At 56.0% G+C, this 22,673-nt stretch overlaps 8 protein-coding genes across 8 annotated transcripts; 5 read left to right on the plus strand and 3 right to left on the minus strand.

Annotated features, from left to right (window-relative positions):
- The first annotated feature begins 199 nt into the window (after positions 1 to 199).
- B0T15DRAFT_262294 (uncharacterized protein) lies at positions 200 to 1,843 on the plus strand. Its single transcript, XM_062863352.1, has 4 exons — positions 200 to 408; positions 483 to 768; positions 832 to 1,480; positions 1,574 to 1,843. Exons 1-4 carry the CDS (start codon positions 370 to 372, stop codon positions 1,596 to 1,598), a joined length of 999 nt encoding a protein of 332 aa, XP_062718831.1. The 5' UTR covers positions 200 to 369; the 3' UTR covers positions 1,599 to 1,843.
- Positions 1,844 to 1,871: 28 nt separating this feature from the next.
- On the plus strand, positions 1,872 to 3,618 carry B0T15DRAFT_538948 (uncharacterized protein). Its single transcript, XM_062869708.1, has one exon. The coding sequence runs from the start codon at positions 2,199 to 2,201 to the stop codon at positions 3,417 to 3,419; it is 1,221 nt and encodes a 406-aa protein (XP_062718832.1). The 5' UTR covers positions 1,872 to 2,198; the 3' UTR covers positions 3,420 to 3,618.
- A 2,819-nt stretch (positions 3,619 to 6,437) lies between these two features.
- On the minus strand, positions 6,438 to 9,368 carry B0T15DRAFT_576483 (uncharacterized protein). The gene is made up of 5 exons (XM_062871033.1): positions 8,743 to 9,368; positions 8,260 to 8,690; positions 7,582 to 8,164; positions 7,389 to 7,552; positions 6,438 to 7,336 (listed from the first exon to the last, which is right to left on the minus strand). The coding sequence occupies exons 1-5, from the start codon at positions 9,186 to 9,188 to the stop codon at positions 6,516 to 6,518; spliced, it is 2,445 nt and encodes an 814-aa protein (XP_062718833.1). The 5' UTR covers positions 9,189 to 9,368; the 3' UTR covers positions 6,438 to 6,515.
- Positions 9,369 to 9,731: 363 nt separating this feature from the next.
- On the minus strand, positions 9,732 to 11,024 carry B0T15DRAFT_262355 (uncharacterized protein). Its single transcript, XM_062863354.1, has 2 exons — positions 10,115 to 11,024; positions 9,732 to 10,032 (listed from the first exon to the last, which is right to left on the minus strand). Exons 1-2 carry the CDS (start codon positions 10,922 to 10,924, stop codon positions 9,907 to 9,909), a joined length of 936 nt encoding a protein of 311 aa, XP_062718834.1. The 5' UTR covers positions 10,925 to 11,024; the 3' UTR covers positions 9,732 to 9,906.
- A 1,254-nt stretch (positions 11,025 to 12,278) lies between these two features.
- Positions 12,279 to 14,131, plus strand: B0T15DRAFT_262347 (uncharacterized protein). Its single transcript, XM_062863353.1, has 4 exons — positions 12,279 to 13,235; positions 13,308 to 13,502; positions 13,570 to 13,817; positions 13,899 to 14,131. Exons 1-4 carry the CDS (start codon positions 12,623 to 12,625, stop codon positions 13,965 to 13,967), a joined length of 1,125 nt encoding a protein of 374 aa, XP_062718835.1. The 5' UTR covers positions 12,279 to 12,622; the 3' UTR covers positions 13,968 to 14,131.
- A 981-nt stretch (positions 14,132 to 15,112) lies between these two features.
- On the plus strand, positions 15,113 to 16,830 carry B0T15DRAFT_538955 (Alpha/beta hydrolase family-domain-containing protein). The gene is made up of 4 exons (XM_062869709.1): positions 15,113 to 15,390; positions 15,479 to 15,617; positions 15,670 to 15,778; positions 15,849 to 16,830. Exons 1-4 carry the CDS (start codon positions 15,199 to 15,201, stop codon positions 16,615 to 16,617), a joined length of 1,209 nt encoding a protein of 402 aa, XP_062718836.1. The 5' UTR covers positions 15,113 to 15,198; the 3' UTR covers positions 16,618 to 16,830.
- B0T15DRAFT_538957 (uncharacterized protein) lies at positions 16,831 to 19,256 on the minus strand. The gene is made up of 2 exons (XM_062869710.1): positions 18,209 to 19,256; positions 16,831 to 18,142 (listed from the first exon to the last, which is right to left on the minus strand). The coding sequence occupies exons 1-2, from the start codon at positions 18,786 to 18,788 to the stop codon at positions 16,851 to 16,853; spliced, it is 1,872 nt and encodes a 623-aa protein (XP_062718837.1). The 5' UTR covers positions 18,789 to 19,256; the 3' UTR covers positions 16,831 to 16,850.
- Positions 19,257 to 20,696: 1,440 nt separating this feature from the next.
- B0T15DRAFT_538961 (uncharacterized protein) lies at positions 20,697 to 22,444 on the plus strand. Its single transcript, XM_062869711.1, has 2 exons — positions 20,697 to 21,014; positions 21,103 to 22,444. Exons 1-2 carry the CDS (start codon positions 20,976 to 20,978, stop codon positions 22,138 to 22,140), a joined length of 1,077 nt encoding a protein of 358 aa, XP_062718838.1. The 5' UTR covers positions 20,697 to 20,975; the 3' UTR covers positions 22,141 to 22,444.
- Positions 22,445 to 22,673: the final 229 nt, after the last annotated feature.

The raw sequence follows: 22,673 nt of genomic DNA on the forward strand, positions 1-22,673 counted from the left end.
CCAACAAGCTTGGCCTTCGTATCGCCGCTGCCCTGACGGAGTCTGCTTCGGAGGTAAGATACTCCTCCGCTATTGTACGGCAACTATTTGACGTTTGATGGCTGTAAACGAATCGAGGTTAGCAGCGAGCCAGCGACCCTGTTTCTGGATCAGCTTTCGTATGCAGACGGCGTAACCACGGACAGTGCTCGGAGGAGAGGTCTTCGGGCCCGAATATTCCAACCACTCGTTGCGACACCTGGCCGACGTATAAAGAGGTGCGCTTTGCGCAAAGCAGCAGCGACTCAACACATCAATTCACCACACTTCCCACTGCAGCCTATCTTATTGTGAATTCACGTCCTGTCCACATCGAGTTCACATACCAAGATGTCGAGCAACCGCATCAAGAAGGTCGCCATTGTCGGGGTGCGTTCCATCCTTTACCCTCATCCGGTTACTCGATGCTCCGATCTTTGCACACCAAGGCTGACTCCCAACAGGCCACCGGGCATGTAGGCTCGCACATCGTGAGCGAGCTGCTCAAGAATGGCCGACATGAGATCACTGCTCTCACCCGTCAGGGCAGCAATTCCAAGTGCCCTGAAGGCGTCAAAGTTGCTCCCGTAGACTACTCCAAGGAGGAGACCATAGTCGAAGCACTGCGTGGCCACGACTTCCTCATCATCAGTCTCAGCACTTCTGCGCCGCCTGATGTCCACCCTACCATCTGCAGCGCTGCGGGCAAAGCGGGCATCCAGTGGATCATGCCTAATGCCTATGGAATGGGTAAGTACCGGTGTGACCAATTGAATATCGACCAAGAGAGAAACGAACATTAAATTCTTTTAGATCCCAAGAACGACAGACTTTTGAACGACAATGTCTACGGCAAGGTCGTCCGAGAGGCCATGTCGGACGTCAAGTCCGCAGGCGCTAATTACGTCATCCTCACTTGCGGCTTCTGGTACGAGTGGTCTCTTGTCGCAGGCACCGATTTCTTCGGTTTCGATGTCAAGGATAAGAAAGCGGTCTTGTTCGACGACGGCACCCAGAAGATCAGCACCAGCACACTCGCACAATGCGGCCGCGCTGTCGCCGCGCTCCTTGATCTTCCCGTTACCAAGGAGGGCGGCAAGCCCGCCCTCGAGGACTGGAAAGACAACGGCCTGTACGTGGCCAGCTTCCACGTGAGCCAGCGTGACATGCTCGACAGCATACACCGTGCCATGGGCGATTCAGACAGCGACTGGACCATCATGTATGAACCTTCGGAAGAGCGAACGAACAAAGCGCTAGACGAGTTGAAGAAGGGCAGCTTTGCTGGGTTCGCGCAGGCGATGTACACGAGGTACTTCTACAAGAATGGAGACGGCGACTTTGAGACTATGCACGGGCTGGCGAATGAAAAGTTGGGCCTGCCGAAGGAGGATTTAGATGCGATCACCAAATGGACAGTGGACAAGAAGCTCAAGGATGGGTTCGTGTATGCGAACGAATAGTAAGTTCTCCCTCCTCGCTGCGTATGCTTGGAGCAGGGAGATTTGTGAGATTGCGACAGTGCTGACGTATAATGCAGCAACACTGCTAGCAGTGCGAAGAAGCATTTGAAGACGTAGTAGGACATCTACGCTGAAGGTGGTATTAAGAGTTTAGGGCAGTGATTGGGCAAGGTTCTGGCGGACCCTGTCTGATAGGGGCACCGATGGGGATGATGTACGAAGCCATGCAATCTCAAATTCCTGATACAGTAAATGTCCGAGTTGTTACAAGATACTTTCAATACTTTCATCTATGCATGCTGCCATCATGATTACTAGCCCAAATACAGTTCACTGCCGGGTTATCGGTAATAGCGGATCCCTCGGGCAATATCATCATCCTCGTATGATCTGCAACTCCTCGCTAATTCGCACCACTGCACTCTCCCTATTCTTCTTCTACGGGTTCACGAGCGTTCCGGGCCGGATTCGCTCAGCATCAGACGTATCAGGAAAGGACGCAATGAACATGTTCCTCGATCGAACACAAATGGGAGGCGCGATGGGAACAATGAACAATGCTGTACAATGCCTTTGTTCACCGGAAGTGCTCAGCATCACGAACACTTATATAAATTCCACATTCGACTTATTTACATAGCCAAGGTAACTCCGTGTACCTCGTCCACGGCGTGTTAGAACATTACCAGGCTCCAAAGTTCTCACACGACCCCCGGCATGATGAGTGCGTCTCAACCGCAGTACGCCACGGCAGGCTTCGTGATAGACCTCGCGGCGGTTGTCAACACGAACGAACCCGGCCACAGGATGGTCGTTCCGGGAGCCAAGGAGGCCATCGCCAGTCTACAGGATCAGAAGATTCCGTTTGTACTTCTGACCAGGGAAACTGGGCTGACCGAGAAACAAGTGGCTCGGGGTCTGGAGAAACGCCTCGGCCTCAAGATCGGCTCCGGGTCTATTGTTCTCCCGCAGACGCCGTTTCGCGAACAGGTCAACGACTATCAGGACAAAGTCGTCGTTGTCATTGGCGGCGAGGGGGACAAAGCGCAGAAGGCAGCGATGAAGTACGGCTTCAAGCACGTCATGATAACCAAGGATATCGTCGACCTGTATCCCCACCTTTACAACACTGGAGAGCACTGCCTGCACCCAACCCCGCCAAAGCCCTGGATATCCGCCCGCGGGGACGACATCAAGGTATCCGCCATCTTCGTCTGGCGAGCGTCGGACCCCGCCAACTGGGACCTTGACATCGGCATCTGCGTCGACCTGCTGCTGACCAAGCAGGGCTACATCGGGACGCACACGACCAAGAACCTGAACTACCTCCAGCACTGGCCCGAGCAGCAACCGCAGCTGTTTATCTGCAAAGCTGACACCGCCCCGGCGCCAGGAGCTGGTCAGGGGTACGGTTATCCCGTTCCCCTCCGCGACGGCAAGACCTGGCTGAGCACGCTCGAGGACCGGTGGACCGACGCTACGGGCCTGCCGCTGGACGATGTCCAGTACAAGTACTTCGGCGCGGCCTGCAACGACGATGTCACGGTGCGCCACATGGATCGGGTGTTGCGGGAGCGCAGTAAGAAACTCGACCACCGCCGGGATCGCACTGGGAACTGCCAGCATGACCACCGGCCCTTCCTTCGCACCGTGTACATGATCGGCAAGGACATCGACTTTGGCGCGCGGAGCGATGCCTACGAGGTGGACTGTGAACCGCGGGCTCGGAGACGCAGCGTGCGCATTGATCCGCTGCGGAAGGCACAGCTGCGTGAAGCCGCGGTGCATGACTTCGCGCCCGAGGTTCGGCCGTGGCATGTGGCCGGCAGCCTGAAAGAGGCGGTGGAGTACGCACTCACTGAGGAGTATTGGGAGTGTGTGGAAGCTGGGCTGAAGCCGTTGTGGGCTAGGCCAGAAGGGGCGATTACCTTGGTTTGAACCAGGAGACTGAGGTGGCCCAGTCCACTTGGCTCTCTGGGAGGCTCTAATAAGCATAAGCAGAGTCATCCATTGTTCATGCCTTACTTTTACTTAGTGCGACTCAATCCGATCATTCTGCTCAACGGGGTTTCCAAACCCCCACTATCTTGCGTGTGGATGGTGTAGTAGGCTAGGAAGGTCACATACCAGTAGTCAGTCGGCTTCTTCTTCTCCCATGGCTGTGTGCACTTCTCTGTGTGTCATGCAAAATCATTATTAAATACTGCGTACTCCAAACATGAGTGTAAATGCATCACAATCCAGCGCCTAGAAAGTCCCCTTGCGTATCCATCCAACACCGTTGAGCCTCCTGAAACGAGGCCCCATGTCTCCAGTGTTGATAAATACAACAACTCCTGTCACGAAGGGAGAACGCCGGTTATACCAAAACCCGTAGTCAACTCTTCTATCACTCGTGGATTCGAGGCACAGGTGTGCTGTTCTAGGGATATGTGCCGAGGGGTTGTGGGTTTGTAAGCAACTTGATCTGGGCGGTCCAACCGTCCAAGACTCCAAGGCGGACCCCATGGACAAGACGACGACTTGAACTACTACGAAGCATTCCGCCCGTCGGTTTGGGTGGCACCCTGGCGGTGATTGCCAAGGACGACTGTGCTGTATCTTTCTGCGTTCACAAGGGATTAGAGCAAGGCCAGTGACAGCAATAGTCTGGTAAATAAGTGGGCAGCCTACCTTGCCATCGTAGTAGCCATCGCCGCTTCTCAAGACAGCTCAACCTGGGCTGCCGAAAACACCAAGGACGGCGGGTGTGCTCAGCGAGGGCCAGCCGCTGTGTTCTCCATGGCCAGCCGTAACCTGCTGAACCTCTTTGATACGGCCTTGAAACCCCGCCAGGGTAGGAAATCGTGCTGTTTTCGTCATCAATATATTTTTCTTCATGTGGATCGTCTTCGGAAGAAACAAGAGAAAGAAAGAAAAAAAGAGAAAAAAAACAATGACGGAAAAAGAGAATGAACAAAAATGAAAGAAAGAAAAAGGAAACCCCAGAAGAGACTCGACGTACCCAAATCTGGTCAAAGCCCATGCCATTCTCCCGGAGCAAAACGAGCAGCTTGTCCTCGTCCGAGTTCCACCTCGTCCGCTGCCGCTTGCACCGAAGCACACTCCGCCGCGGAAACATCGGCTCAGGCGGCGGCGGCGGCCGCGACGTCTTCACGATCTCGACGAGCTCGTCTATCTGCCACTGCGTCTCGTTGCTGAGCTCGGCCACGTCGACCGGGTCGCACGAGGCTCGGCGCATCGGCGGCGGCGCGTAGCGCTTGGCCTTGTCCCCCCGAATGCTGCTTCGCAAGCATCTCTCCGGGAGGGGCACTCGGGTCTGCGGGAGCGGCGCGGGAACCTCTTCTTTGCCCATTTTCTTGTGTTTGATGACAGTCCTTTGTCGACACTTCGAAAATGAGGCTGTGTGGTCTGAGACCTGAGTTTGCGAGGTCTGGAGGGGCAACGGTATAAGAAGGGGGGGCAAGGTTAAAAAGTCTCAAAGTGCTTTGACGTATCGTAGACGTAATGGTGACGGAAGAAGATGTCTGCGCAACGTGCGAGATATGATTAGGGAATGTCTGGACATCCGAATCACGCGCTAATAAGGTCGGATGACAACGGAAGGGCCTCTCTTCTTTGATGAGCGGGTCTTGGGCATCACAACAATCCGGTATAACGCAAGGATCAAGTCTTGGGAGGCCTGAAAAACACATGGGCAGTTAAATAATTCGTAACTCATCAGACTGTCTATCTTAGAGATGTAGTACGTCACAGACCGACGCTTGATGGACGTCGATGTTAACCCAAGACTAATAAGTCAGGGCTTAACCATTGAAGTGGCCAGTTGCTGAAGAACCACTGACGTAGTTGAAAGCACTGTTCGGACGTAGGATTTGCAGACCATGGCTTCTCAGGCTTGCGATTTTGGATCGCTCACGTCCTTATTTCAGCCACCGACGCTCCTATCATTGTACTCGGCTGTGGAGGCTGGAAGCTCCAGCCTTGAGCTGAGGGTTGCAGTTGGTTAATCTCCGGGAGATTCTGCTCCCTCCCTGATGTGCTCCCAAAAAGGGCCGTTTCTCCTCAATGCCAGAGACAGATTACCTTGGTCCAGGCTCCAGACCACAACTCTCTTCGATGCGCCTCACAGAGCGATTCGATGCCTCGGGAGACAGGCACATTACCATCCATACCTATCAGACACAGGGCAGGTACTCTGTAGAAAGCAAGCTTCTAGCCTGAAATATCGAGAGGCCATACCAACAAGCAGAAGGCCTGGGCCGAGGCATCCATTCTCAGCTAGCCATCTGATTGGCTGTCAGCTCTCAGCTGGGGCTGTTCCAGCGGAAGTCCGTTGCTTGCCGCTTTTGTCGACGTCACTTACACGCACAAACGCGTTTCTGTTTCTAGCTAATACCCAGAGCACGACAATATCGGAAGTCCTCCTAGCTGCCGGTTATTCGACTTCCGCAGACCTTCAGGAAGGGACAGTGTCTAGCAATGTTTATTAGGCAGACGTTGAACCAAATCTCAATCGTTGCTTGATGGTTTAGGACCGTGTTTAAGACTCTGAACGTCCGCCTGGCGAAAAGTTCGCTAACACTTCTGCCCCTGAGTTAGAAGTCGGACAGCAGCAAAAAGGCGATGCGTTGATGAGCGACGGTTACCTGAACAACCCATCTTCCGGTACGGTTGCACCGGTCAAACAACGCTGCCTTGCACCGAAATCCCCTGGTAGTGCCGTTTCGCAACTTCCTCGACGGATACTGCCACGGAACTGACGCTAAAGTGATAGGTTGGCAGGGACGAAGATATCAGGAATGAGGAGCGTGTTGGCGGTCATGATCTTGTTAGGATACCCGGGGGTTGTTGACCTGACTTGTGGATCTGTTTTGAGATTCTGCTGATTCCGTGGGACCTGCAGGGGTGGACGCCTACCTACGCGGCGAGTTTCACGTTGAACGTCAATGGATGCCGGAGTTGTCTGTGTGCCTTGCTGTACATGAATACATACGTGCAGGCAAGGTGTAACCCGCCGGGCACTGCCGGGCCCTAGGTAATGTACACGGTCTGCTGCATCCCCTGCACTTCGGCCCCCACCATCTGCACATTCGCCGGGTGGAAATCGTGCAATAACAACCAGCTGATCATCCCCAAAATAAGCGTGCACCAGATGGCCGACGCCTGAGACACCAGTGTAGTGACATACTCGTCTTGGGACTGGTCAGCCCGGTCCGAGAGCAATGCCGCTTCATCCTTGGCCTCGTGGATGATATCCTGCGAATGTACTGATGGTGCGTGCTGCGTCGTCCGTTGCCGTACGTAGGAGATTACGGCCCCTTGCCTGACATGGCGCAGAAGCTTGAAGTACAGCTCCATGAATGCTGCCTCGCGCAACTCTGGACTGTCGGTCATCAGATCATCAAAATGCTCCGCAAACGGCCCTGCTCTTTGCTGGGCATTGCGACCGGCTCCATTCTTGTTGTCGTTTAGTAGCCCGAGAAGTTCCTGGAAATGTTCCCGGATAACCATATGGACGAGATTCCGGTCGTTCTCGGAAAGAAATACGTCGCATTTGTCGAGGACGTCGTGTAGCGCGTTAAGAAGCGGTATGGAGGAGCCCGGCGTATCGGACTTTTCCAATTCCAGAGTCCGCACTACCATCTCAGCTTCCTCCACCAACCGTAAGATCTGAGGATCTTGCGGAATGTAAGCATCATAGTCAGAAATCCTCTTTAAATACTCTCTAACCATCCTATCGAGATTGAAAAGCTCCTTGTTCCAGCGGTACGGCGTCGGATTGGGAAGCATTCGGAAAGCACTATTGCGGATGTGGAGCGTTCTGACTAGCATACCCACGAGCTCGAAGGGAACTGCTACTGTTAGTGATGGGATACGTGACCGAATATAGGCGATATAACCTACCTGGAAAGAGATGGTTAAGATTTGAGTCCTTGGATTGGAAGAGGTTGGCGATGTTAGTGTTGCAGCCAATTCGAACCATCGTGTTGAAGAGATCGCGTCTACTCCCGAGCCACAGATTCAGAAGGGCCAGGCGCTCCTCGTCGGGGGCCAGGTTCGGCGGCCATCTTGTTCCGGGAAAAACGTCGGGACAAACCCACCGCATAGATCCTTGACCTCGTCTACCGGTATCACTCGGTTCTCCCCGAATCTGACCCTGCCGTAGAATTGAAACGTGAACATAACGCCGAGCTCGTGGACGTTGGTGCCCGTAAGAATGAACCCGTTCCCTTGGGCTCGGTATCGATCCATCACTCGATCAAACTTCTTCCAGTATACTCCCATCATAGTGGCAATCTCAACCACGTGGCATATAGCCGTAGTCGCGTAGGGCTTCTTGATGCTAGCTGGCATGCTATCCCAGCTTCGCGTCTTGACCCGGATGCCAACGGCCAGGGTATGGTCCCCGAAGCGGACAGGAGCGAGGTTCTCTGCAGGAGTCAACCTCTCATAGCGCCGCTGCTGCCATTCTCGGCTCTCCCGTTCCATCCCCTGTAGGTGCGAGATCAGTGTCACCCAAGACGCCCTCTTTTTGTCGTCCTCGTATCCTGGGCTTCTTTCCAGGTGCCGTTGCAGTGCTACCTCGTCCTCGGGGAATAGTACTCGCGTCTCCATTAAACTCCGCCTCGTGACGTCTATGTAGTAGATAGGATCGCCCGGAATCGGGCCGCGGTCATTGACTGGAGGCAGACGAAAATGACTGGGGTCTCAAACAGGACCTCGAAGCGCAACTGGGTCGGTCGAAATATCCGTTTCGTGCCCTGATGACACTTACCCATGACGCTCTCGCCGCAGTTGGGGGGTGAGGCTCTTTTAGGGGATGTCGCGTTGGTAACAAGGGCTGTCTCTGATTTGTCGCTTGTGTCCTCGGCTATGGTCTCCATGAGCTCGGGCTTTGTTGGTTGTTGGCTTGCTTGCGGCTCGGCCGCGAAGTCCGCGTCTGCCTTGGCCATCTTCCTGGCCATGGCCATGGCTCGGCGGTAGGCCTTTGAGTTGATGACTACATCGTCAAACTCAAACTCAGCGCCCTCGGCTAGTGTATCACCATTCTTGAAGATGGTTCTAGCAGTCCGCCTGGAATCGAGAATCGAATCGGCAATGTCAAGATGCGGATTCACCTGCCGCAAAGATTCTGCCTCGACTGCTTGCTTGTTGAGGAATGCCTTGCCGTTCTTGACGCCTTCGAGTATTGCGTCAACCGACTCCCTTGGCGAGAATCAGCCCTGTCTTCACGAAAATACAATACCAGGATGCTTACATGTGCAGAATCTGAACCAGGAAAGCCACGGCAGACTGCTGCCCTTGGAGCAAAGAGAGATACGATTTCATCTCGTCCTCGTTCCACACAATGCGAGCCTTGGCTTTCCATTTCGACATCAAGCTCCGCCCCGCGCCGGCCTGCATATCAGCTGCTTGGAGTTTGTTCAGCATCTCATCGAAGCAGGTGAGCACGACCAGACAGCTCGTTAGCGTGCTGTCGAGGGTCGTAATGATGTCGGGTCGACTGTGAATCGAGTGGTTCTGTAAGATCAGAGTCTGCAGCTCCGAGAGCCCTGTCTTGATGGCGCGGCACTGCGATGCTAAAGCTGTGATAGTCACAGACGCATTTTGGAACTTGCTGCTCAACCGGTCTAGAGACACTGCGGCCTGCAGGCAGAAGCTCGCAATTCCCGCGATGGAGGCTGTTAGCGAGAGAGGATCCATTAATCTCACAGGACGCAATAAACCATGTACGAAACCTGTCCAGCGTGCGCTGGAAGCCAAGGAACAAGAAAGCAACCTAGAAGAGTAAATTCTGCGGTTCAGCAGAGGAAGAGCAGAGGAGGCGGGTTAAGACCCGACAACACTCGTCTCAGCTGAGACTGAACGATCGGGTTACGTTCTGTGATACCTGAATTTTAGTACATTGGGTGGTATTGCATTCCACAGCAACCACCCGCCGGGCCTTCTAAATCGGCCAATCTGCTGCAAGCGGGCTCTTCAAGATCACATGAAACCCCATAGAAAACGCTGAGTGCGGTAGACAAGTAGGTAGTAGTCAGACCGCAGTTCTGACAGGCTGAAGCCTTGTGTTGAATACCAAGACTTACGTGGTCTTTTCGTATTCAACACCTTGTGTTTTGAACAACGTGCTGCTTTGGAGACGTTATGTTACTTCGTTGGTTGTTGCCTCCATGATATTATTTGGTGCCTCCCCCAGGCTTCGCTCACTCAGTTCCTTCATCACATAACTCAAACAGGGAGAAACGGGATGATAGCTTCGTTGATGCTAAGATACTACACTCTAACGTCATCTCGTCATGTCCTCATTGACTTCGTAAGCTCTATCTAAATACTAGTACTTTGCAAACTCAGAGTAGCCGCCGCCCCCGCCGTTCTATCTACACATTAATTAAGTATTATCGTATCGGTATCCAGATCATCAGTCGCACATAAACGTCTCGCCCGTTGGCTGCTCGTACAAAGTCTCGTCCGAGAAGAAGTTCTCGGGGTACGGGACGTTCACGCACTTCCCACCTCCCGTGGGCCCGACATGCGGACAGTGGTGCTATTTTGCCTCGGTTAGCTCAAGTCTACACTACAGTAGTAGCTCGAAATGCCGGGCTAGCAGATAAGAGTTCCGAACTTACGTCAGGTCGCACTTGGGTAAGCACAACGTGAATGCTCCGGCAGACGATGTTGTCGCCCCACGCCTCGTCGTAATTGCCGTACGGCTTCGTCGACAGCGTCGTCACGCACTCCTCCACACTGCTCCACTGCGCGTTGGCGCCCGTGCACCGCATCTGCGTGGCGGCGCAGATCTGATAGATGGTACCGGCGCGGGCTTCGGCCTGGGTGGCGTTCGAGGCGGTGGTCTGCGCGACCCAGCTGTTGAGATTGGGGATCCACGCATCGTAGTTGAGCACAGCCCCCTTCTTGTCGAACCGCCAGAAGGCCACCTGCTTCAGCGGGGGCAGCGGCTTCCCGTGGTCGGCGCAGCCCGGGTTCCAGACGCTGCAGTACAGATAGACGACCGACGCGGCGACCTCCTTACACTGCGAGCTGAACTCGGTGATTTGGTAGCCCGTGATGGCCGCCTTGGCCGGGTTCCCCGCCGGCAGCGGAGACAACGCGAAAAAGTACTCGATCGAGTCCTCAAAGTTCGTAAAGTTGCCGACGGGATCGACTCTGCCCCGAACATTCTGGTTGAAGAGGCCCTTGGGGACGCCCGCGCCGCCGGCCTGGAAGATGGGGAGCTGGTTGGGATAGACAGTCAGGTTGTAGATGCTCGAGACAGTCCTAAAGTTGCGCTCGGCGTGGCAGGAACGCTGCTGGCGCCGGTGGGTTTTGATGCTCGGCACCCATGAAGACGATGGCGTCGGCCACGCATGTGCTTCGGGGATCAGCAATAGCAGCAGAGCCCATGTTGCCGCCAGAAGTGTGAGTGTGAATCGAGACATTGTCTCAGCATCGCGGTCCAGGTTTGTGGATGTTGTCGGCTGGACTTGTCCGGGCGAGGGACACACGACATCTTAACGGCCTTCTCCACGTCATGTGCGCGGCCATTGAACTTTTTTTTTCCCCTGCGACCCTGGGCGCGATCCATTGATGTCGGCTCGGCAACGTGGCGGTCAACATGGCGTGCAGCTCAGCTATGCCCAATGGAATCAAGTTCGCGAAAATTCTCCCCCGGCTTTTCCAAGGAATCGGGGTGCGCTAAACCGAGACGAGCTGCGACGACGAGGATTCCGACCAGGGACTGGCAGGGAGGTTGTTATGCAGATGCGAACTCGTTTAATCTGATACCGATTACCGATGTGTCGGTACGGTATTCGCTTGCCAACAAGCTCTGCGCCGAGTCGTCCAAGGCCGTATGCAAGCCCGCATGGTCCGATGCCCGAGTGACGTGTCCGCCCTTGTCGAACGGGGCCTCCTCAGCGAACCAAAAAGTTCCCAGCCCACGACGACGAGGCCTGGCAATTGAGTTTGGGCACTGACATCATAGCTGGTAGATCGCTGGCCACCATCATACGCAGGAACCGCATCCTAGACACGAGGCCATTGATGCCCGGCCTTGCATTTTTGCTGTACGCGAAGCCTGAGGGCCGGATTGTTGGGCCTTTGGTGTAGGCGTCGGGTCTTCAACTTGAGGCACCCCGTGTCACGTGTGGCGTGGTGTGGGGGTTGCTAAGACGCGAAAAGAGGAAGCTGGGCGCGGTTCAGCCTCAAAAAGTGGCTCAGCTAAAGCCGCACAATACCCGACGGCCAGGACAATATGTAGGACAAAAGCCGAACACTACAGCGTGCACGTGGCGGGGTGGATTCGACGTGAGAAAAGGGAGGTCTGACGATATGATATATGTCGACGACCGAGTCAACCAGCGCATTCTGACCTGGTCGTCGTCCCCTGAGGAAAAAGATGGCGCCCTCCTCCCGTCCCGAGGCTCCTTCTTGCCTCCAAAATCCCATTGGCGCTTCGAGGACGAAGTTCAACCAATGACAGGCGCCGCTGCATCATAACGCGGGGGACAGCTCGTCGCGATAGGGCCAGCCCGCCACTGGTCACGACAACCCGTGGCCAACCCCTGCATCGCTCGATTTTGTGCCTGCGGGCTGCGTCCAGTCACGTCGCATTCACGGCACCCCGCAGAGCTGGCGGCGAGAGTATTGAAATCGCCTGGCCTATGGCAGACGGCAGACCGTGTGACAGAGAGCGATGGGCCTGAGAGGGACAAGCGATTTCACATGGCGCGCAATCCTGTTGGCCCGGACGCCTGTGCTCGGCACCTGATATCCCCTATTGTTGTCGGCAAACGCTCCAACAGATTTATGCTGCCATACCGTCCAGATATCGTTGCTAATCCAGCCGACATAGGCCTCCACACGAGTCGTATGGAAGGAAATTGTAAAGGGAAAGAAAGCCGAGCAGATGTGGGCGATATATACATCCTCCGTGGACGCTGGCCTAACCTGGTCATGGAATCTCCCCTGAGTCCTAATCTTTTGCGCTTTGCCCCTCCCAAGGTCAAGGTCAGTTCCGAAGTCAGTCCACGGTCAGCTCAAAGGTCAGAGCACCGCAAGTCCGCAAGAGGAGTGCCCGTGCCTGAATGACTGTATGACATGGCGCCGGCATGAATACGGCATGAACGAGCGACACGATGGCATCCACCGACACCGACGACGTCGGGACGCTCTCGCACCAGTCGCTCCTCATCCTGATCTGGGTGTGCTTCGGGGCCGCATTCCTTCTTGTCGCCGTCCGCACCGGTATACGCCTTCGCTCGCCCGCCGGCCGCCGGGCCCCGCCGCTCGACGACTGCTTCATCTTCTTCGCCCTCGCGGCCTTCCTGGCCCAATGTATCCTCGAGACCATCCAGCTACCCAGCGTATACTACGTCACGGGCATCCTGACCGGTGCCGTGCCCTTAACCAACGCCGAGACCATCATCGGCGAGACGGAGAACTACCTGCGCTTCCAGTTCCCCATCACCATCCTCTTCTGGACCGTGCTGTGGTCCGTCAAAGCCGCCTTCCTCGCGCTCTACTGGCGCCTGTTCCGCGACCTCCCGTGGTACCGGCGCGCGTGGTATGTGCTGGCCGTCTTCACCTTTCTGGCCTACGGAGGTTGCGTCATCACCCTCACGCTGTCGTGCGGCCCCGATGTGCGGAACTTCTTCCGCTTCGCCCAGTGCGCCGGCCCGCAGCACGTGTGGACGAGCAACTTCAGCGTCTACTACAGCACGGCGAGCGACGTCTTCACCGATCTCTGCAGTAAGCCATTGACTACCTACTGAGAATCGATACTCCGAGTCGCCGGTGCTAACCAGAATGCGCGGGGCACAGTCATGGCCATGCCGCTGCGGCTCATCTACAACATCAAGGTCTCCTTCAAGCAAAAGCTGGGCCTGATCGGCGTCTTCAGCCTCGGGATCTTCATGATCGTCTTCGCCATCATCCGGGCCAACCAGAGCCTGGCGCAGCAGGGGTTTGTCAACCTAACTCTTCTCATGGTGTGGTCGACGCTGGCAGCTGCGATATGTAAGCTATTTGATGGTCGTCTCCCTCCACAATGCCATGTACAATACTAAAGCGCACTGCGTCCCAGCCGTCCTCGTCGGAACCCTCCCTGCACTCAAAGTGCTCATCACCACCAACGCCCGCTCGTCTGCAAACCGCTCCGGCGCGTCGGGGGCCACGTCCCAGGCCACGAGCAAGCGGAAAAGCTCGACCTATGTGCCCCACACCAAAAGCGTCGCCCTCGGCTCGCTCCGGCGCGACAGCAACAAGACCACCAACGGGTCGCGGTCCGACGGGAACGAGTCCCAGGAGGAGATTTTAGTCCAACGTGATGTGGTCCGTCCTTTTCCTCGGTTCCACCTCCCGAAGCCGTTCGTTTCAGTTGAAGCAAGCAAGGGCCCGCTAACGACGGGGCAGACCGTTTCGTACAGTCAAGTCTCGCGTCCATCTCCGATGCGATATCAACAGAGATATAATGAGCCATAGTCGTGACAGCACGGCGTGTTTGCCAACTGGTTCCCAATTTGGGAGGGTGGGCTGATCGCGGTGGGCGGAGTTGGTGGTTAGATCTTTTTGTCTTGGTCGCCCAACCTGTTGTAATACCCCAACGCGTTTCGTCTTCTTTAGCAAGCCTTCTGGAAGTGCTATTTGGCTGAACTCTGATCGTTGATTGCTTCATTCTCAGTGGATTACAATCCAGTGAGTGGATTCTATCTAGGATACGTCCGTCTGATCATTGCATTCCTTTCTTGCTAATACCTTTCCAATGCCAACCCCAACCCATCCAATCTTTGTCTCTACCGCAGTACAAAACTCAGACATAATACCTGTCCACCTGATAAACTCCTGATTCCTCCTCCCGGTCGTCACCGCCTCCCGGGCCGCCTTCAAAGCCTGCGGCATCCCCACAATCCAATTCTCTTTGGTCTTGTTCCCGCTCGGATGCCACACCTCGGGAGGGGGTAGTCCCTGACTCCCTGCGCTGCCGGGCGACGAGGTGACGAATTGATATCATTCGCAGGTCTATCGTGAACTCGGAGTTTGAACATGTCTAAAACATGATGTAGGATGGGATTCTGAGGGAATGCCGTAGACAGAGATTCGGATCAAATTCGAGAGCACGGATACCCGAAGTTGACTGAGAGGATGTTGCACACAGCCTACAGGCCTTATCTGGCAAAACCTCACCATCCAACCTCGCAGCTGATACCCTTCGGATTGCTCAGGATACTTGAGGAAGCAGCTCTCGCCAGCTTTAAAGTATTACCGTACCTACCTTAGGTAGACTAAGGTGTCTACCGGTAGACCGAGGCAGGGAGTCACGAGTGGAAGCTACGAGCGAGGGTCCATTGCCAGACTAGTAAGACTCAATCTTTGAGGCTTATATTGTTGGCCAGATATTTGAGAGATTCTCAACTATCAGAAGCTCTTTGAGAAGTTTACTGTGTAAGTCTTCATCTGCCTCAGGCCCTCAAACCGCAGCTCGAAGTTCCGTCTCCACTACCTACCCGTGTGGATTGATAATTTGATTGGGCTGGTGGACGCGGAGAAGCTTTGCCGTGCCGTTGCAGGCTTCCGATTGTGGAAGCCATTTGGCGCCCCACTCGCAGCCGAGGTTGTCATCCTGACCTTGCGCTCCCGTCGACAGCAACAGTCTACTAGGTACTATCTTGCACTCGTCCCTTCCCTTCTCGAATCTAACTCTAACACGGCCGACATGTCTCCCTACTACCGTGTGGTCGAGCACACCGTCAACTGCTGCCACTCACGCGAGTATGCCACGGCGACGGTGAATGGCGATGCGGACAAGCCCAGACTTGCAGTCAAGCAGTACATCCCCTTAGACAACCCCAACCCGCAGCCAGGCGATGTCACAATCATCGCTGCTCATGCCAATGGCTTTCCGAAAGTAAGCATCTCTTGTCTTGCTTTCATCGAAGTCTTCATGTTCTGGGTTATTTTCTCCGTATCTGTTACTGTTTCTCACATTTTCCCAGGAACTGTATGAGCCGCTCTGGGATGACCTTCACAAGCGGACTCCGCAGAGCGGGATCCGCATCCGGTCCATCTGGATCGCCGACATGTGGAATCAGGGGCAGTCAGGCGTGCTGAATGAGAAGATCCTGGGAAATGATCGTAAGGCGTCTTCATCTCAGGTGAAACGGCACGGAATGCTGACACCATGTAGCTAGCTGGTGGGACCACTCGAGGGATCTCATGCACCTGATCAATGAGAAACAGGATGAGATGCCTCAGCCGCTGGTCGGGATCGGACATAGCATGGGCGGTGCACAACTGTGAGACTACCTCCCCCTTTCCATTATTGCCTTCATTCTGTCTGGAGTTGCAGCGACTCACTCACGGCAGCGCGCTCCTCGCCCTCTCCCACCCGCGCCTCTTCCGGTCCCTGATCCTCCTCGACCCGGTCATCACCCTCTCCAACAGCGGCATCGGCCCAGCCATAGCCTCGACCACGCGCCGGGATCTGTGGGACTCGCGCGACTCGGCGGCCGCCAAGTTCGCCCAAAGCAAGTTCTACCGCGCGTGGGACCCGCGCGTGCTCAAGCTCTGGGTCGCCCACGGCCTGCGGGACCTCCCCACCGAACTCTACCCTTCCGCAGAGAAGGGAGACAAGCAGGTCACGCTGACCACGACGAAGCACCAAGAGCTCTTCACCTTCCTCCGACCGACCTACCGCGCGGAGCCGTACACGCTCCCGGACTACGACCGGCCGCTGTACGCGGGCTATCCCTTCTACCGGCCCGAGCCGCTCCACGCGTACAGCAGGCTGCCCGAGCTCCGGCCGAGCGTGCTGTATGTGTTTGGGGCGGAATCCGACATGTCGACGCCCGCGGAGCGGCGGGCCAAGCTGGAGAGGACGGGGAGTGGGCTGGGGGGCAGTGGCGGTGCGACACGGGGAAAGGTGAAGGAGGTGGTGCTGGACTGTGGGCATCTGGTGGCCATGGAGCGGGTTCCGCAGTGCGCGGAGGCGATTGCCGGGTTTTTGGAGGGAGAGGTAGACTTGTGGAAGAGGGAGCAGAGGGTGTTTGAGGAGGCGAGGCAAGGGGTGGGCAGCAGGACCGAGGTCATGACTATTGATGAGCGGTGGAAGAGGGAGCTCAAGGCTAAGATTTGATGGTTGCTTGTGGTGGATGGGAGCTTTGGATCATAAGCGTGGGATAACTGATAGAGACAATAGAAAAGGGGAGGTAAGAAAGGACATGTAGAGCGCTTGGATGTTGCAACTTGTATATCGCTGCGTTCACGGAGCAATCGCGCTTTCCTGTATCTATTCGTTTATCTTTGCTGACCATCGGACCATCTCCCTCCCCCCTTCTCCCAATTTACCCTTTCAACCCCTCCCGCTATCTACACCTTCCTCGCATCCGCCTTCTTCGCATCAGTAATGATATCCTCCGCCGCCTTCGCGCTCAGCATCATGGTCGGGCAGCTCGGAAACGCGCCGGGAACCACGGGGAAAGCGGACGCATCCACGACCCTCAACCCCCGCACCCCCCTCACGCGAAACTTGGAGTCCAGCACGGCCATCTCGTCCCCGTCGCCGCCGATCGCGCACGTCGACGTCGCGTGGTGCGAGTACGCCTGCAGCTTGAAATACTCGGCCTGCGCCGCCTCCGTACAATTCTTTTCTTCGTTGCCGCCAGGACACGGATGCAGCTCATCAAAGGGGAGCACCGGCTCGCCCGCGGCCTGCCACGCCTGGCGGAGGATGTCGGCGGCCTCGGCCAGCTCGCGCAGGTCCTCGTCCCCTTTATTCTCAAAGAAGCGGAAGTTGATCTCGGGCTTGTCCTGCGGGTCCGCCGACACCAGCTTGACCGACCCGGCCTGCGACTTGGGCGCCATGTGCACCATCGCGCACGTGTACTGCGTCGGGCCGTGGTAGGTCGGGAAGCCCGGCCAGAAACCCTCGAACGAGAAGGCGCCGCACCAGGTCCAGATGTTGCGCTTGGCTGTCGGGGCCGAGGGCGTGCGGAAGAGCAGGGTGATCAGGCCCGACTCGACCGGGGCGGCGCCCAGTGCGAGGATGGATCCTTCGTAGTTGTCGCCGAGGTTCTCGCCTACGCCGGGCAAGTCGGCGATGACGGGGATGTGGAACTGGGCGAGTTCGGCGGCGGGACCGATGCCGCTGAGTTTGAGGATCTGCGGGGTGTTGAAGGTGCCGCCGGAGACGATCACCTCCCGGTTGGCGAGGATCTGCGTGCGCGGCGGTGCCGTGCTGCCGGCCACGTGCTTCGGGTCGGCTCGGTACAGCGATGCGCCCTCCATCACTTCCACGCCGATGGCGCGCGGAGTGCTACCAGTACCAGGGGCGGTGGTGGAGGAGTTGTCGAAGAGCACGCGCGTCACGAGCGTGTGCAGCTTGACGGTCAGCGGGTAGTTGGCCGGGTCGGCGAGCGTGGCGCGGATGTAGTTGTTGGGGCTGCTGCGCTTGCCCTTGCTGTCGGCGTGCGTCACCATGTTGTAGAAGGACGTGGTCTCGTCGACGTGGTCGCCCGCCTCGAGGATGTCGCGGTTCACCAGGCTGGCCGCCTCGTTGGGGTCCTGCCCCGTCAGCTCGGCCAGCCGCTTGAGGATCTTGGTCCCCGGGAGGCTGTTGTTCTTGGCCCACGAGTTGTCGGCCACCGACGTCGCAAGCCATCCTTCGCGGGTTGGACAGTCTTGTTAGTTCAGCAACAGTAAGGGAGCCATTCGATTCCCAAGCTCACCGTCGTATCCGTGGTCGGGGTTTCCAGCAGGCAAGTACTCGTTCCTCTCGATCTTCTTGAGGTACTTGCGCATGTTCTCGGCGGACCAGCTCGCGTCGCCCGTCTTGTTGGCGATGATGTTCCAGTCGTCGGCGGCGGGCAGCGAGCACACGCCGGCGTTGTGCATGGCACATCCGCCCAGCACGGCGGCGCGCGGGTACTGGATGCCCAGCAGCTTGGCCCCCTCGGGCGGGTCGAGGCCCACGTAGAAGGTGCCGTCGCCCGTGTCCCAGGTCGTGTGCGCGAACTTGAGGTCGCGCGCCGGGTCGTCCGAGTGCTTGACCCAGAAGTCCCACCGCGTCGTCTCGTCGTTGGCCGCCTCGTTGAAGTTGGCGATGTCGGCGTACGTCGGGTTGTCGCCCTCGTCCCCGCCCGCCTCGATCAGGAGCGTCGAGTATCCCGCCCGCGCGAGCTCCGCCGCCAGAGGCCCGCCGCCGGGGCCGCTGCCCACCACGATGTAATCGTAGGCCGATGCCGAGGGCGCCGCATCTGCGACCAGCGCGGCAGAGGCTGCGAGTGCTGCTAATAGACGGTAAAGCATCTCTTATTTTGGTTCTAGAATCCAACTATATGCACAGGGGCGTTTTGATGGCAGCATGGCAGAGGGGATGGCGGCGGTAGTCGCCCCTTTTGTATGCTGCGAGCTCAATGTCGTTACCACCATGGGGAGTGACTCCAGCAAAGATTTGTACCGCATTCATCAATCTCGATATTGAGGGGGATGCTGCGCTTTCTCTAACCGGACGTGTACCATCCCTGCAAGTCTGGACAGCCATTGCGTGGAAGAGGATCCCGGCCGCACATTGGCTCTGGCTAAAGTAATGTCAGATGCGGAGATGATATACGAGTGTCGTAGGACCCGGACAGCGGGTATATTATTCTAGTCCTCCATTCTGCTCGCTATTAGGCGGCGGTTATTGCCTTGGCGGTTCCGGGAGATTGGGTGGGAACTAGAACAGAGCATGACGATTACTCTTTAAGTGGGAGCCCTTGCAGATGGTCAAAGAGGGGAGAATCTCGATGATTAATAGGTAAACTACGTGAGAAGTTGAACCCGTCCGATTTGGATGGCTTGGATAGCCGTTTCTGCAGCCCGGACTGCAAGGTCCATGTCCCATACGTGTCTATCTGCAACCTCTCCCGCTTGTTATCCCCTAATTACAACAACTTACAAGAACCGCCGCTCAGGGTCTTACGCCATTCCGTTGCGCATGTCCTCATATGGTACGACTCGGAATTCTCGGGCTTAAGCTCGGCTAAGCATGCTCGTGGAAATTGTAACCTCAATGCTTATGGCAGGTCAGCGGAAAGATCTAGTCCGAGGACCGATGTCGCACAGCTAGCGGGTGAAAAAGCCAGATCGACCTGCAGAAGTGTCTGTGCGTAGCCGACGCAGCTTAATCTTGACGTGGTGAATCTGTCTGACGAGACTCAGTACTAGTAGTAGTTTTATGTCCTACAAGCTGCTACTGGATGCCCACATGATATAGACAGATCCTAAACAGTGATGCAACGGCCAGCAGGCGAATTTAGACTTATGGAAGAGTGGGCGCTACGAATGCATCTGCTCAACATGTCTTTATTAACCAGGAACGGAGATTAGGGGCCGGTAAATCAAATGTACAATACAAGCTCCTGGGAGAGCATGATTGCAAGAGGAGAACAACTGGAAAGAATTGACCGAGGGACACCCCATTCTTCTTATCCCTTTCAAGTTCTCTCCCTCTGTTTGCTCTTCTTCTTCCACCTCTTTCACTTTGCAGTGTATGTCACAGGCTCTGCATCTGCTCTTCCGTCGATTCCTTGATTAGCTTGCGATCATAACTTTGTTTTTCTTCGTCTTCTTCTAGATCTTACCTATCAGGCTATCGCGGAACTGGCCTACTGTTGAAGTGCGCAGAAGTCAGAGGCAGAGAAAACTGTGTAATAGTGGGTGAAGAAGGTGAAGAAAGTGAAGAAGGTGAAGAAGGTGAAGAAGGTGAAGAAGGTGATGCGCCCAGCTAAGTCAGGGGAACTGCCTCATATGTGGGAGGGGTTGAACGCCATACCGAACATAAATACCACAATGGTCTTTAGTACCTAGTTTAAGACCTACAACATAGACGAACTAAACTGGTCTATATTCAGCCGTAAATGCAGCTTAAATCAATATGAGTGAAGCAAACCAGAACCTATTTTTTCTGATAGGTCCCTACCATGCGGACTCGGGGCGCACGTGGCTGATAGGAATCATTGGATCTCTACTATTTGTGTGCTCGGGTTCGAAGCGGTCCTCGGACCCGGAGGTGGCGGGACAATATCGGCGACCGGCCCATCACAGCACCGGCCGAATTGCGTAGTGGTGCATTTTTACGAGGCGGATTTGTCAGAAACTCGCTGAGACTGCTTGACTTATTTAGTAATCATTCTCGGCCGGATGCGTTAGGCTCGCTTGGTAGCTCCCAGCAGGCTCGGGGTTTTAAGCCCGGGTTAGCCGGCCGATTCGTGGATAAGGGGATGTTATATCCGAGGTACAGTATTAGGGACGTTGAGATTATACATACGAGGGAAAGATATAAAACACCGCCAAGAGTCTGCTTCTCACGCTCGTCCACATTCCCAAACAAGTCCATCGTCCGGCGAGAACCGAATTTATATAGAGCTTACGGTGCTTACCTCAATACTCTACTACTAGTATCATAAACTCAATAAAGAAGTCACAACCGTAATCCGCCAAAGTCCACCCACCATGGCCACCAAACACCTTGAGAGAGTCGCCATCATCGGTGTACGTCATATCCACCCTCTCTTGCTTCCACTCCTTTGACCATCTGATGGAAGCAACTAACCACACCTACACTTAACACCTCGCCCAGGCTTCCGGCAACATCGGACGCGCCTTCGCCGAAGCACTGCTCAAGACCGGCAAGCACACCGTCACGGCGCTGAAGCGCAAGGGCAGCAACAGCTCGGTACCCACGGGCGTCAGGGTGGTCGAGGTGGACTACGACGACGACGCGGCGCTAGTCTCGGCGCTCCAGGGCCAGCAATTCCTGGTCGTGACGCTGGGCACGCGGGTTCCCGAGGATCTGCACCCCCGGATCTGCGCCGCGGCAGGCAAGGCCGGCGTGGGCTACATCATGCCCAACAAGTTCGGCTTCCCGACGCCCCCAACCACGGCAACCACGGCAACCACCACCACCGCGCCACCACCTCCTCCTCCTACTACTCCAGCCGGGCAGGTGGCCCGCAACGCGATCCAGCGCATCGCGGACGTGCAGAACAACGGCGTGTCCGCCTACGTCACGCTCAACTGCGGCTTCTGGTACGAGTGGTCGCTGGCGGCGGGCGACCCGTGGTTCGGCTTCAGCATCGCGGCGCGCAAGGCGACCTTCTTCGACGACGGGCGGCGCACCATCACGGTCAGCACGTGGGCGCAGTGCGGCCGGGCGCTGGCGGCGCTGCTCAGCCTGCCCGAATCGTCGTCCTCCTCCTTCTCCTCATCCGATTCTGCTCCTTCGCTCGCCGACTTCCGGAACGGCCACGTCAACATCGCCAGCTGGCGCGTCTCGCAGCGCGACATGCTCGATAGCCTGCATCGCGTGCTGGACACGACGGATGCCGATTGGCAGATCGCCTACGAGTCGACCGCCCAGCGGGTGCGGGATGGTGTGGCGGAGTTGGGGAGGGGGGATTACAGGGGCTTTGCTAAGAACTTGTATGCTACGGTTTTCGCTCCGCCGTCTGGTAAGGATGATGATGATGATGCGGCGGCGGTGGTGGATGTCTATGACTATGCTAGGACTCAAGGGACGGCTAATGAGCTGCTTGGGCTTCCGGAGGAGGATCTAGATGCTGCGACGAGGACAGCGGTGGAGATGGTTGAGAGCGGGTGGAATCCTTTGGGGGTTTGAGTGGATTTATCAGAAGTTACACCACGAGGAAGAATACCTGGTAGGTATTCGATGATAGAGGGCCGGGACAGGCCTAGGCTGGGGGATGCATGAAGAGAAATGTTACTGCCCTTCACCCCAGCTAAGTACTGTACCTGCGGGTTCATGTGTCAAGTCGAGAATCAAATGGCCGAGTGGAGCGATCAAAGGCCACGAGAGGCCTCCTTCTGCTTGTAGCTGTTGCATTAAGCGTTGTCGGGACACAATGTCGACTTGGCCGTGGGCACTAAAATCTCTTACAAGTCACACAAGAAAGATACTCGCTATCCATAAGTACGCGGTACTCACTCCCATAGTCCCACTGTCTTGCAGCTCCGCAGGTGACGGCGGTCTATTATCAGATTAAGGTACTAATAATACGAAACCGAAAATAGCCCAGGGATACCCATACATCTAGAACAGAAGATTCGATAATGACACTATTTCTGAACGAGGCCCTCCACCAACATCCTCCAAGTCCTCAACCCTCTCTGCCTTTCCCCAACTACTACTAG

Source organism: Chaetomium strumarium (assembly GCF_033439665.1).
Source record: "Chaetomium strumarium strain CBS 333.67 chromosome Unknown B0T15scaffold_6, whole genome shotgun sequence".
Taxonomy (NCBI): domain Eukaryota; kingdom Fungi; phylum Ascomycota; class Sordariomycetes; order Sordariales; family Chaetomiaceae; genus Chaetomium; species Chaetomium strumarium.